This window comes from Boleophthalmus pectinirostris, unplaced genomic scaffold (genome assembly GCF_026225935.1).
Source record: "Boleophthalmus pectinirostris isolate CB_2022bp ecotype Guang Dong unplaced genomic scaffold, ASM2622593v1 HiC_scaffold_18, whole genome shotgun sequence".
Classification (NCBI taxonomy): Eukaryota; Metazoa; Chordata; class Actinopteri; order Gobiiformes; family Gobiidae; genus Boleophthalmus; species Boleophthalmus pectinirostris.
Genome location: NW_026571133.1, coordinates 11,954,616 through 11,968,358, shown reverse-complemented (window position 1 = coordinate 11,968,358; position 13,743 = coordinate 11,954,616). Strand labels below are relative to the sequence as shown.

At 40.4% G+C, this 13,743-nt stretch overlaps 1 protein-coding gene across 3 annotated transcripts in view; it reads right to left on the bottom strand.

The window, feature by feature from the left end:
* Positions 1-13,743, bottom strand: part of foxp2 (forkhead box P2) — a 115,616-nt gene that overhangs the window by 63,393 nt on the left and 38,480 nt on the right. For 2 of the 3 annotated variants that reach the window (XM_020920025.2, XM_055153397.1), the window contains exon 4: positions 6,455-6,641. The exons of the other annotated variant lie outside the window; for it this stretch is intronic. In XM_020920025.2, the coding sequence (XP_020775684.1) occupies positions 6,455-6,631 (177 nt within the window). In that variant the 5' untranslated portion in view covers positions 6,632-6,641. The remainder of the gene's footprint in view (positions 1-6,454; positions 6,642-13,743) is intronic. 3 annotated transcript variants of the gene reach the window in all.

Below are 13,743 nucleotides of genomic sequence, written 5' to 3'. Positions count from 1 at the left end.
CTCAAGGGCAAAGCACAGATTTGCATCTTAGGTGTGTGTGTATGTGTGTGCGTGTGTGCGTGTGTGTGCCCTCGAATACAGTACAGTGGAGGAGCAGGAGAGACAGGTGAAGGACAGCACACAGAGACACAGGGAGATGCTTGAGGCTTGTTTGTGAGAGGTGATGGGAGGTGAGCGCCGTGTGTCAGCTTTTTAGAGAGCGAGCATTTATTGACACTAAACAATAAACTTGACTTGTTATAAGTGAGAGGTCTGAGCGCACACACACACACAAACACAGACATACACACATGCACACACACACACACACACAGGACTGGCCCTCCTTGTGTGTGGGGTAACTTCTCTCTCTAATGACTTTCATTTTAGGGAGAATTTCATTTGCCCCTAAACCCTAAATATTACCCATCACTGGCTGTCACGTTCCCCATCCCTTCCATTTCCTCCAGCTAAACAGCTCGGAAGGCAGGTTAATTGCTGTCACTCTCAAGTTGGACCACTGCCTAGCTCTCATGTAGCGACAGGGGTAGCCTGGAAGTAAGATGGCACCTTGGCGCACTTATTGTAATTTATGTCAAAATGCAGCAGTCATTTAAATAGGGTTGGAGAGTTTGCATTTTGCTGCATCATGTGCCTCAGGAAAACAGAGCTGAATCGCATAGCTAAACAGTTTACCAACACATAAACTTCTGCTGGAATCTGCAAATCTCTGCAAAATAACAAAGTTCACATCCGCACAAACAAAGTAAACATATCTGAATAAGCATAAACAATCATAATTAAAGAATAGGAGTTGCTATGCATTCATATTCACTTTTTAGTATTTTAATTAATTTTTTTTTTGTATCAAGAGATTCACTGTAATTTTTCCTTTCTTCAAATTGGATATTGAAATAAATTGCTGTGATTCTAAGCATTCACTGATCTTTAATTTGAATGACGTCATCTTGTACCAAATCTTGAGCCAAACGGACTGCTTCTTTTTTCCATTTTTACATCACATTGTTACTACTGAAGGTAAACTCAGGGTTTTATTTAGCATTAAAGAGTGCTTCATTTTGATAGGCTCCATTTTGAGCACTTTTCACCATATATATTGATATATTATTGTGTTTTGAATTCATAATTGAAATGGAAACAGTGCTAATTTTTCACCACAAGTCTGAAACCCATGGACAGTCACACCATTGCTGCTCTTCTCTTCACCTGACCACAGTAGATACATCTTGGGGCCAGCCTTATCAATGAACTACAGCCAGAGCTGATCCCATTTAGAGAGGCCGGTGGTCTCGAGTATTGGCTCATCAATCGCACTGATAACCCTGGAAGGATTAAGTCTTTGGAGCACTGTAATCAACTAACGGGCTCATTATAGGACATTATGGTATAGATTCACCAATCAATGCACGCCCCACATACATACATACACCACTGTATTGCATTATGGGCAATGACAAACTGCCTGCTAACACAAGTATATGATTTTTTTTCCTTAGCAAGCTTTTACTATGATGATTTTTTGCATAATGACTCAGCCTGATGATCTGCTTTGATACATATCTGCGGCTGGTAAATTGCAATCAGATTCACTGGGTATCTAATCTCTGATCTCAAATCAAATTAGGTCTATTTAGACAACCTTGGGAACGGGGCGATGAAACCCTGGAAAAATTAAGGGGCTGGAAATTTAATTGTGACATTATTCAGATAGCCGGATAACGAAGTGTGTGGCTTTTATAATGTGCATGCAGCAGCACAAAATATGAACTCAAAATTACTCTGGAAACTGCAGAGTATAGCGATTTCATCCATAAGTAAGATTTTGTAGCTGTAGAAAGTAGGTTGGTTAAAAATATCGGCACAACTATTTTAGTTATGGCGATACCAGCAAAACAAATAAGCAACCCAATAGAGGAAATATAATACCATGTATTACATTATTTTTACAATAAGTTGTACTTGTATAATCAAAATGGTTGTATTTCTACTTTTTCAACTTAGCCCTGGTATAGATGTGGTATGGTCAAGGATTATGGTCCAATATGAATCTTCGATATACAGTATTTGTCTTGCTGCTCTGACCAATAAATGGTAACTGCACTGAGAAAAAAAATATACAAGTGCCAAATATCAGCAAAATATTCCAGATCAGACCGATACCGATATATGAATTCTCTGATATCACTGGAACCCATATAATGGCCAATTACACCATGTTCAGTGAGAATCCTAAAGTGAACTGCAGTGCATTATTTTTGTACACAGGTAGTTCCGGCAACAGCTTATCACTGTTCTATATCTCTACGCTGAGTGCATCACCACAGCAACGAGTAAACAAATACTACCACTGTAAGGAGGGACTAGCTTCAACTAAAACATAAATAACTTATGTTTTGAACATCCATGGAGAGCCAAAAGGTTGTCAGATTTAAAAGTGAACTGTTTTCAGTTGGTGGGACCATGCCATAAGCGGATTAATCCTGACTCAACCGTTGTTTATAACCTTAATCGGTACATGCATTTACATTACATCGCAAGTAAAAACATATCGCTATGGATACTTTCAGCAGAGATTTAGCATATCACATGGTCTTCTAATATCATGCAGCCCTAGTGAAAAGTCAAGTTTAAATATTTGACTAAGTATAATTTGTTCATGGTGAGGGTCCTATGCGCCTTTGGCCCTGATGAGGCGCAGAGACCTTAAGACGGTGCTTTTCTAATTATAGCTGCAGGTAGTATTTTGGAGCTGCTAGGTAATGGCTGAACCCACAGGGACAGTGGAGAATTCATCAGTGCTTATTCTTAATCATCCCCCCAGCAGCGTGATGAGAGACCGGGGCCTCTATGCCCACCGGACCACTCAATGTCATTCCAAATATGGGCGGAAAATTACACCCAACAGCCTTCTTTCAGAATGGACTCAAAGTAGATGTGGACTCGAATTTAATATCTGCTCTTATGTAGAAGTAGGACTAGGCTCCTAAATGTCTACTACATGCATGTTTTTGTGACGTAATGGTAAGTTAAATAGGTGTTTAATGTCAATTCACAAAGATTAACCTAAATACAATTCTTATCAAAGGTTCTCAGACTTGTTTTGGTTTTGTTTTGTGTTTTTTTGAGTCACTGCGGTTGTCAAAAGTATCAACAAGTACATAATAAGCAATACAGAAACTAATAATGAAACTAGTTTGGAACTCATTTGAAGCACTGATATTGAAAAAAAAAAAAAGTTTACATGATTTAACCCTTCTCTGAACAATTTTAGAATAATCTTTACGTTATTACATAGTATAAGACCACATGGTAACACAGAAAGTACTAGCATTCTGTGTTTAAAAATATCATTGTGGCACATAAATAAGTATCAAGCCGAGTGCTTCAAATTAGGTCACAAATTCATTCTGTGATCTGTTAACACTATTGTCTACTATTACTATCAGAGCTGTTTTGGCTGTTTTACCAATAAACCCATGATTTATCACACATGCCAAATTAAAACACCATTTCGGTCTTGCTCCTCACTTGTCTCACTTGCCCTTATGTAGAGATCCAGTGTGAACGCTACAGGAAGTGTGTGTGAAGTTAACAGCATTGGGCCCCTGTTTTAAAAAGCCTCCAGAGACCTGTTAACTGGACTGCTTATTTCAATGCGTCTGTCTATGGACCTACGCAGACGGCTGGGGTTGGGATCTTTACTAGACACACTGTCATACTCAAAACGCCCCCTTACCGTAAGCAGCTGCAGCAGAGTCCACCACCGCGGGCTCATAGTAGCGTGTCTATCTCCCAGATTTAACTAGACACTTGTGCTGACAATGCTATTCTCCTGCCATAACACCAGTCTACATATTTAAATTCATTACAACTACACAAAGTTAGAACATATGCACAGCGGTTGTTCAATAATGTAATAAGGACAAATGTGGTATTATTTTGTTCCATTACTTTATTATTAATTCAACCCAAATGTACGTTATAAAATCTGCCTGCTAGAGGGAGTGCAGTTTTGTATAGATATTTCAAATACTATATTATGATTCATACATTTTGTTTGTCTAATATTAAAGTTATTAGGGCTAAACTGGTAAAATATGAAATTGCTGATTTATGTTTTATTGATAGGGTTCTGTTCAAAGTTCACATTTTAAAAGTGTCCAAAAGAATTGACAAAAAATCTGAATATGAACTGACAAACTAATACAGGAATACATTTCAGAATATGTTTGTACAGATCTAAACTACAGGGTTAATAGTTTTTATGGAAAATAAGGCAGGATATTTTGTTTATTGTGGAGGAAATTATAGTACTTCAAAAAACCCATTCAAACTGCGTTTTCATTCCAATTGCGATTCATCTTGCAGTCCTATTTTCTACGCTACAAAACTTTCAACCTACCACCTCATCTATTTCAGTTGTAACTTTCCGCCTACGCTGTACAGATAGGAGCCAGCCCACCACCTGAGGACCTGGGCGTTGACCCCAATCAGGTCTCTGTGTGTGTAAAAGAATGGCAGAGAGGTGATAAATGGAGAAGGCCACAGCGGGTGCATGCAGTACCAGTCACCAGCAGGACCACTCACTGGGCAGGGGCCGGGCCAGGAGGATGGGTGTAAGGGTGGGGGGTACACACAAGGGAGAGCTGGTGGGGGTTGGTAAGAAGTAAGAAATAGCAAGTACATGTTATATTGTTGTGTTATATTTCTGTTTCAACTGGGTATGTTTGAGAAAGTCTATGTGATTTTTTTTAACACATAATGCCAACATCAACAACTTGTGCATGATTAATTATTACACATGGATATAGGTAAGGTATGCAGTCATTTATTTTGATTATCAGCATATTACAAAGGTCAAATGGCATTTGGTTTGACCCTGAGTTTGAGATAGTTAAGCCAGCTAAGTCTTGTTCAAATTAGTAAAAATCAAGAGTTAAAAAGCTGTTATTTTCTCATAAATATTACTTTTGAAGTTTTAGCTGGCTCTTTCACTTATAATGGGTGCTGTACATTTTTGGCCACATTTTCTGCTTGAGATAAGAATGCCCCTTTCTCTCTTTACTCAAACGCAATGCAACAACTACTGCCCCGGCCCCAAACTGACCGGAGGGCTTCAGCTGCCACCACGGACTTGTTCTATATGAAAACTCTCCATCCAGAGCAAAAGAGAGGATCACGACACATCCTAACAGAGCCAAGGCTGTAACCCCAAAGCAGAGCCCTCTAACCCGGTCCCCCACTGCTCTTTTGGCAAACTGTCAAAACCATCATTCACCGTGAAAAGACACGAGAGACACTTGACTCCTTTAGTCCAGCGGCGCCTGACTTTCACCACTCCTGCCCCCCAGACCAGCTCAAACAATGCACCCTCCTCCAGAGCATTCACCCCCCCCCCACAGAATCCAACTGAGAGCGACACCACTGCAATATTAGACACGGGACAAAAGACAAATAAGCGTTTTGAAATGTAGATTAATTAAAGATTCATTTAATATGCTATGATCTTAAAATTTTATAAAATTTCACATTGTAAACAACTCAAAGAGAATTTACTTTTAAGAGAACAATCCTCCCAAGAAACACAAAATTGTAGTGTGTAAGTGTAAAAACTACTACTTATAAATAATGTAATTACTTTTGTTGCACATTTTTTGTCAGATAACCTCTCAAATTGACCAAAATTAGTATAACACTGCAATATTAACTGTACAAGAGTCACTACTGTGCATATGTTACACTTTTATTTTATTTTCACAATTACAGATGAGATTGACAATTTAAATTATTTCCATAAAAATCCCAAATTCATCTTAATATGAGTGATTTTTCAATAGAAATTCAAAATGTATTAAAAAAATAATAATATTGTGGTCAAATTTTGCTCTGGTTTGTTTTGCACTGTGACTCCACTACATCGAGTTAGGAGGCCCTCTGCTGGTTACACTACAGCTATGACACACATGCACGAACATACACAGTTCTTTACAGCTGACTTTTTTTTTACTTTCTCCTTTCTCTGTACACACATCCGCTCTCCGCAAACTGTCACATGGCCTATACTATTCACGACAAACAAGCTCCTTTGAAACACGCACAAAAGCATCAAACAGCAGCAAATCCTGTGACAACCCCAACAAAAACAGCACTTCCCTGAGTCAACAGCTACGAGCAAAACACCGTGACAGCACAACAAACTCCGCTGACGATTATGTAAACAAGTCTCTCTTCCACGCTTGACAAAAACACAAATTCCTCTGCCTCTCTTTCTTTCTTTCTTTCTTTCTGCCTTTTCTTTCGCGTGTGCCTGCAGTGCATCCCAAGCGCTGAGTGTGAACCGGAGAAACACAGCGGGAGTGAGAGAGAGAGAGAGAGAAAAGCGAAAGGAGGGAGAGAGAGAGGAGAGAGAGTGAGAGAGGGAGACGGAGCGGAGGACGGGAGAGGCACAACTTACCTGCTGTTGTTGCAGATGCAGGAGCTCAACTGTGCTTACTTCGCTGCTCGTGTCACAGCCGCTTGATCTGGCGTCTCTACTGCCAGCCTCTAATTGGTTGCTGCATAGGCTGCTCAGTCCATTTTGACTCATTGAACTGTTGCTTATTGTCTCTGTGGCCGACTCCTGCATCATCATGATTTAAAACCTAGAAGTGATTAAGAGGCACCAGTTAGGGCTCTTTTCTTGTTACAATTTCCACACGTTTTTTTTTTTTTTTTTTTTTCTTTTTTTCCTCAATCCTGTTTTTGTATGCTTCTTCTATTATCAAGCCCTCGGCCGGTCACCCCCCCCTTTCTGCAAATTAAAGCATTTAAAGTAGTGGGAGGGGGAAGAGAGAAAAAAGGGGGGATGCAGGAGGAGCAATTATGCATTCATTGTGTAAATGAAGCAATACAAAGAGATGCACGTCCGCCCGGGTGCTGTTTGAAAAGGGGGAAACCTTATGTTCCTTCAAGCACCACAATGCACTTTCAATGAAAACTTACACCGAATTTGACCATTTTAAAACATATCTACAATTAATATCGTTTATATCCAGACGGACCGTGGTGAAAGGGCACTAGTGAATATCGGTCAAAACTGTGTCACAAATTTAGCGCGTCATATGTGACTGAAGTTGCCTAATGACGCAAAGCTAATCATGTAAAATTAAAATTTGGAGGAAGGAGGAGGAGGAGAGGGGAGAGTAAGGGGGGAGGAGCGGATCACATGGTACGGGGCAGGCAGCGCTGATGAAGACTATAATGGGTTTGTCATCTTTGCTCCAGTGAAATAAAATGTGCCTCGCAGGCTTCCATAGAGGACGGACGCTCATATGTCAAATTATTACCTTGATCCTTTTCTGCCTTAATCAAACCACACAGATTCATTTATTTTGGGGCAGCATAAAATTATTAATAATTACTAGGCTTAATGGGATAGCCTAATGCAGTGCTGAAAACTTGAGCAATTGATTCAAACCTCAATAATGTAAATAAATGCAGGCTATCATGCAAATTCACTGAGAATGCATTAATGTACAAAGATATGAAAAGAGAGGGAAAGTCGGAAGAAAAAATAAAATTCTAATACCGCTAATGATTGTGTTAAAACAGCATAAATTATGCATATTACCCCCTCTCTCTCTCTTCAGTGCTAAATGTTTTATCATTTTTGCCTACATTTACCTATACACCCCATCACCACTTACAAAAAAGCTTAATTTTCAAACAATTCTAATACTCAAGCAACAAATTTGGCAGCTAAACTATTTTTTCATTACTAAAGTGAGGTGAATGTGAGAAAGTGTTTATATGGACAGGCAGCAGAGGAAGCACGTGTGTCTTTGGTAAACAGCAATTTAATAGAAGTGTGTGTTTGTGAGTGTGGAGATTTGTGTTTGACGAGGGCCAGGCGCGGGACAAGCCTAAAGGATGTCCACAGCACGAATAAACAGGATCCAGGCAGCCCGAGCAAACAAGGCCTGCTTTTTACACAGAGCAGGGCGACAGCTGCCCCGGACAACACTAAATAGGAGGGATAGAGGCCAGGACGGAGCGCGCTTGTGAACACACCGGCCAATGTTTAACACCGCTACGCTGATGGGGAGAAGAAGGAGGGAGGGGGAAACACTGAGGAGTTGGGAAAAGGGGGATATGACAGAGGAGAGGAGGTAGAGGGAGAGACGGAGCGAGGGAGGGGCGGAGGTGGTGGTTTTGGTGGGGAGGACTGGCACAATGTGACACCCAATCCGATGATGAATCTCAGCATAAGAAACTCAAGGCTGCGGCCCGAGATCAGCCGGCTAATAAGTATTCAAATTAGGCATAAATTTTACATGCTCGATGTTTAAAATATTCAGAGAAAGACTGTCTGATTGCCTTTACTGCCATTTTATGAACATTCTAATGGAGCCGGGATCTTTCTTTATTTGGACCCGCGACGGATGTTCGGAAAACTTGAAGCTATACGAGGCGAGGAAATGGGAATTTTCTTTTTTTTATATTATTAATATCTAAAAGCAATACCAACCTCTAGCAATATGAAATGAAACAGCTACTTTGATATTAACAAACTACTGAATTTGGTCCCATATAATTACACACACAATGAGACAAAGAGACAAATACATAATGCAAAATATTATAATGACAAACAACGCTCTCTCACCCAATCTAAAATCCACACGACATGTCCAAGTGCAGCGCGATAACAATGCAGATATATGCTAAGTGTATTCGCAGAGATCAGATGGTGTCTTAACCTTAATGACAGCGGTGAGATAAATTAATTAGCCATCTAAAGTCGGCATTCAAATCTGCCAATTAGAATGTCAATTAGAAACAGAGGCGGGCGCCGTTGACGAGGGCCTCCTGAGCTGCTCGGGCTGTGGGTGATGGGACTGTCACTCCACACAATAGCAGGGTGACACACACTTGGCACCTAGGGGGACACAAAGCTACCACCGGTCCCACCCTAGGGTAACCAGTGCTGACCCCGGATCGGCCCGCCCATAAACCAACTGGGTCGGAAGGAGTGCGCCACCTCGGGCTACGTTCGGCAGCTTTAATGCAGCGTGAGCTCTCTGCCAGTCTGCCCGCGCGTGTGCCTGACATCACATAAATTGCCGGTGTCCTGCGTTTCAACACACCCGCTATTTGATGCCATTTCCCCAAGCCATAATCTTCCAATGAGAGAGAGAACTTAGACCACTTATTATCACGATCGGAAACACAGAGGAAGGCTGTGATTGCCGGGTAATACGCTGGTAATTCTGCAGATGTATAGCTTTGGGAAGGCTGATGATAGTGATACTAAGTGTTTAGGTGGTAGAGCGATCGCGAGAGACGAGATAACTCCATGCTTTCTACATTTACTATAGGCTGATAGTTCTGACAGTTCTATTTAGGTTGGAGCTCAAAGAAAAGAAAGGTATTTCTAGATAAAGCAAAGATATTCACACATTGTATTTGCAAAGCTTTAAACCAACTCCAGCTTTTGTCTCATTCCTTGTGCAACCATAGCATTGCTTGCTATTCCTCTTCTGCTTGAGCAAATATTTACTCTTGAATCTTGCACTTCGCAAATCTGCCTGTGCCATCAGGTACAGAATCAGAGGAGGAGTCCTGACGACGCATTTGGCCTGGAGATTGTGAGAATATATTTTCTTTTTTGGCAAAGTGACAAAACAAAGGTGTAAGGAGTATGATTGAACCCGCACACACCGAACACAGCAGCCACACTCACACACCTATCATTAAAGGGGGAAGTAGCAGCCCTCCATCTTTGTTTGCGAGCTCTAAAAGCCCCTAATGTAGCCTCATTACCTGGCCTGTCTCCCATTCGATCATGTGCGGTAAACACACACTATGACACGGCCCATCCATCTAAAGGGAATAGTGCGCTGTCTCCGCTGCGGTCTGAGCAGTACCAGCGCTGGGTTGTTATCATACAAGCAGTGTGACAGAGGCCGGGGCTGGGGCTATCCATTCTCACATGTGCAGCCCCTACACTGGATCTATCAACAACAGGGACACTCACAGTAATTATATGCATGAGTTGTTTAAAATATTCTCATTAGAACAACAAAAAGACAGAGAAGTCCTCTGAAATGCTCTGATCCTCACATTCATTCATTATCACTTCACATTTCAGGTGGCTGGCTAGAATTTCTCCTGGTTTGCAAGATCAAAATAATAAAATAATAATAATAGAAATTACATTTCACAGTCTGCTGCCTCCTCACAGCTCCCTGATCAAGTCATGATATGGTTACTATTTAAAATAATCACACATTCTGTGCTTGAGTGAAATTAATTCATCATTGCCATAAGTTACTCTGCATACGAAATAAAGAAGTAACTAGAGAAGGGCAGGGGCGCACATATTCCATACTTCAGATTGCTTAATAAATCAAAATGCCACAAAGGCGCTGACTTAAAAATGGTGCTTAAAAACCAGTGCATTTAAAATTAAAAATCTCATCTATGAGCAAATATAAGAAGGTGAAAGTTTAAATAACTTCTTAAATATTTCCTGCATTTTTATAAAGGGACGTTAATAATTTTTGTCGTATTTGTGTATGTTTTAGGTTTGTATTGTTTTTGGTTGTAGAGGGGACACTGGTGAAGATATAAAAAGACCTCATGGAAAGCCACATTTGACAAGGCCCAGTCTCGGATTAAGTAGGCTACTGCTGCTGTGCCTGAGAATTAAAAGCTTCCTTTTTGGCACTAAAGGGCCACCATAAAAGAGCATTAATGACTACTTCTCCTAAACCTGTGTATGGTAATGGTTTCTGCTCTGCGATAGAGGAATTTCAAAAGTGCTTTTCGGTGAATAAAGATTGCTTTGGAAAAAAAATGGGGTCTGAAGAAATCATATTTACAAAATCAGGAGAGGGGCCAAATGAAAGGAGATGAATGAATAATGGACTTTTGCGTTTTTGGGGATTAACATTATTCAAAGAAACAGAATCAAATGCGGTTATCTCCTGTCCAATGAGCCCTACACTGACAAAACCCCGTCATATTTCAATTCTTCATTTGAGCCGACAATAAAATGTAGTTCTGTGATAGGGCACATTCAAGTCGAGAGTGTTCAGAACTTAATTCTCTTCTATTTACAATAAGGAGATGAGACAGAATAAGATAAAAGACAGACTATTTGCCTGGCTGTGTGAGTGTCCCCGAATGCAGCGAAAACTGTGCGTCACCGTCTGTGTTTATGAAGAAAAGCTGAAAAAAAGACGACAAAGAAACGCAGAGAACGAGTGGAAAGAGCATGTTCAATTGTACGGTCTGCACAATGTCTCCTTAGAATCGAATGCATGAAGCACTTGTGAGCACTGTGCATGATACAGCCCTAATACAATTTATATGAACAAACGAAACAATGGTCCAAGTGGTTCTGAACATGTTATCAAATCATAGGCCTGGATCACATTGAAATCATTATACTTGACTGTTAAGTTAAATTTGGGACGTTTGGAATATGTGAGACAATGCAATATAAGAAAGTACATTGGTGAAAAAAAATTAAAAAAATAAAATGTGTTTAAATGAGTGGCCTACATGGAGTTATTTTTATTATATTGTCATTATTTGTTATTAAAGATTTTACTATAACTTGTCGACTCATCAGCTCCACTTTACATGTTGTGCAGTTGATCGTCATCTTATAGAAGCACTGATAAAAATGGAATACTATGCATAATATAAATAGAAAGGACAATCATATGAGTTACCAAAAAGTAAAAAAATGTCTTGCAGTTTAATTATTCTTATCATGAATATACACCATCGGATTGTCTAAAATAAATCTTCCTTTTAAATACACGAGCTGGCGCTGATTCTGCACAAAATTTTTCAAAAAGCGGAGAGGAAGTACCACGTTTGGGCTCGTCCCATATCATTTACATACCCACGAGGTATTTGATTCAGACAACCCCGGCGTATCCTCTGCTGCTGCTGCTGCTGCTGCTGCTGCTTGTGCTGGTGGTGTGGGTGAGGTAGACAGTGACGAAAGCCGATCAGTCTGCTCTCATTTGCATATTTGCCAATTCCATTAATTAACTCTGCCCACCTAATCAGGGCTAATTGACCTATAAAGAGGGGAGGCTTCATTGTCTAACCCAATCATCTTCACACCACGAGGAGAGGAGGTGCACCAGCGCAGGGTTTTTCCGACCTCAATGTATTTATAGTTATAGAAGTGAGGAGATTTTTTTCTTTTCTTATTTTATTTTAACGAGACCAAGCGCTTTCTTTGACACACGCGGTTAAGGCTTCGGAGAATACTGGATTCTTTTTATTTTTCCGGAAAAGAGAGAAAGAGAGAGAGACGGAAAAGGATGAATTTGAGTATGGGATGTCCGATGTGCGCGCGGTAGATCCAGCGGACAGGACAGGAGGACAGGGGCACGCAGACTGCAGATACAGAGACATAGCTCATAGTGACGTTTCTAGTTATTTCTAGTTGATTAGGGCCATTATGTCTCCAGCTCTGATTTATGTTGTCATTGGCCCTCAGCAGTCCTGCATCGATAGATCTTAATGAATTGGTAAATAAGGGTGAAGATTACAGTTGACAACGCCGCAACATTCCTCATTCATACCAGACAAGATTTATGTAACCAATTAGGTGCAAAACAGGGGGACTGGTCAGGGGGAAAAATCATCTTCTGCTACCAGAAAATTACCAAAGTCAAAGCCACGTCAAGAGAGATTTTAATACAGGAATTGTCACACTTCCGAAGCAGAAAAGTGTTAAATAAAAATGCGTCAAAGCCCGGATAACTTCTATAAAAAAATAATTTGTAAAACATATTTGACAATTCACGCCACGTCGAAATTATGTCCAAATCAAGATGACGGAATCAACAGATTAAAAATTAAGCCCTCGCCAACAAAGCAGCACTTTGATATGTAAATAATAAATTCAAGAAGCCACTCTGCTTATTTCAGGCTTCCCAGACACAGTGTTTCTAAATGAGACAGCAGCACCAGCGTGTAGGTGTGTGTGCGCAAAGGGCCATATAAAATCAATTGTTCTCATGATGTCTCGCACACCACGCAAGCCACAGTCATTTGCATTTTTAAAAAGCCACCCCATTCTACGATTTAATCACCCTTTCCAGACGCCGAAAAGTGGACAAACAAAAGGGCGCGTGCAGTTTGAAATATTCAGATAAAAGTGCTGATCATCAGTAGCCCGCGACAGACCACGAGGACCCATAGGGCACCAGTGAACAGAGGTGGAAAATTAAAGCGAGTGATACGCGAGCCGCCTGCTTTCAGCCCCTCTCCCTTCAAGCACATGCAAATGAGGCCGAGCTGCTTAACTGCATCATTTATGTGGATAATAGCGGCATCATCATTACGGGAACTCAAATTAAATTACATCACAATTAGCATAACAAAGTGATTGGTTAAACTTTCAAAACAAATAACGCGGCTCGGCTAATGAACAGTGTTAATTGGCCAGTGTGCATTCTAAATAAAACGTGTAAGTAAACATCTGCTTTAGTCCGAAAAATAAAAAAAATAAAACAAATTCTAGATATGCAATAGATGAAAAAGAAGAAAAAAATAAAAAGCTGGAAAAGACACAAAACTGACAATTGCCAGGGGGATTTGTAAGCTGAAATATAAAATGTGTAGCATTTAATTTTATTGCGCTAAAGAACCTATTATATGCCAGGCTCTGGAGAACAATGTAAATTATCTGCCTTCAAAATGGAGTTTGGCCAATTCTCCCTGTGAACTAAT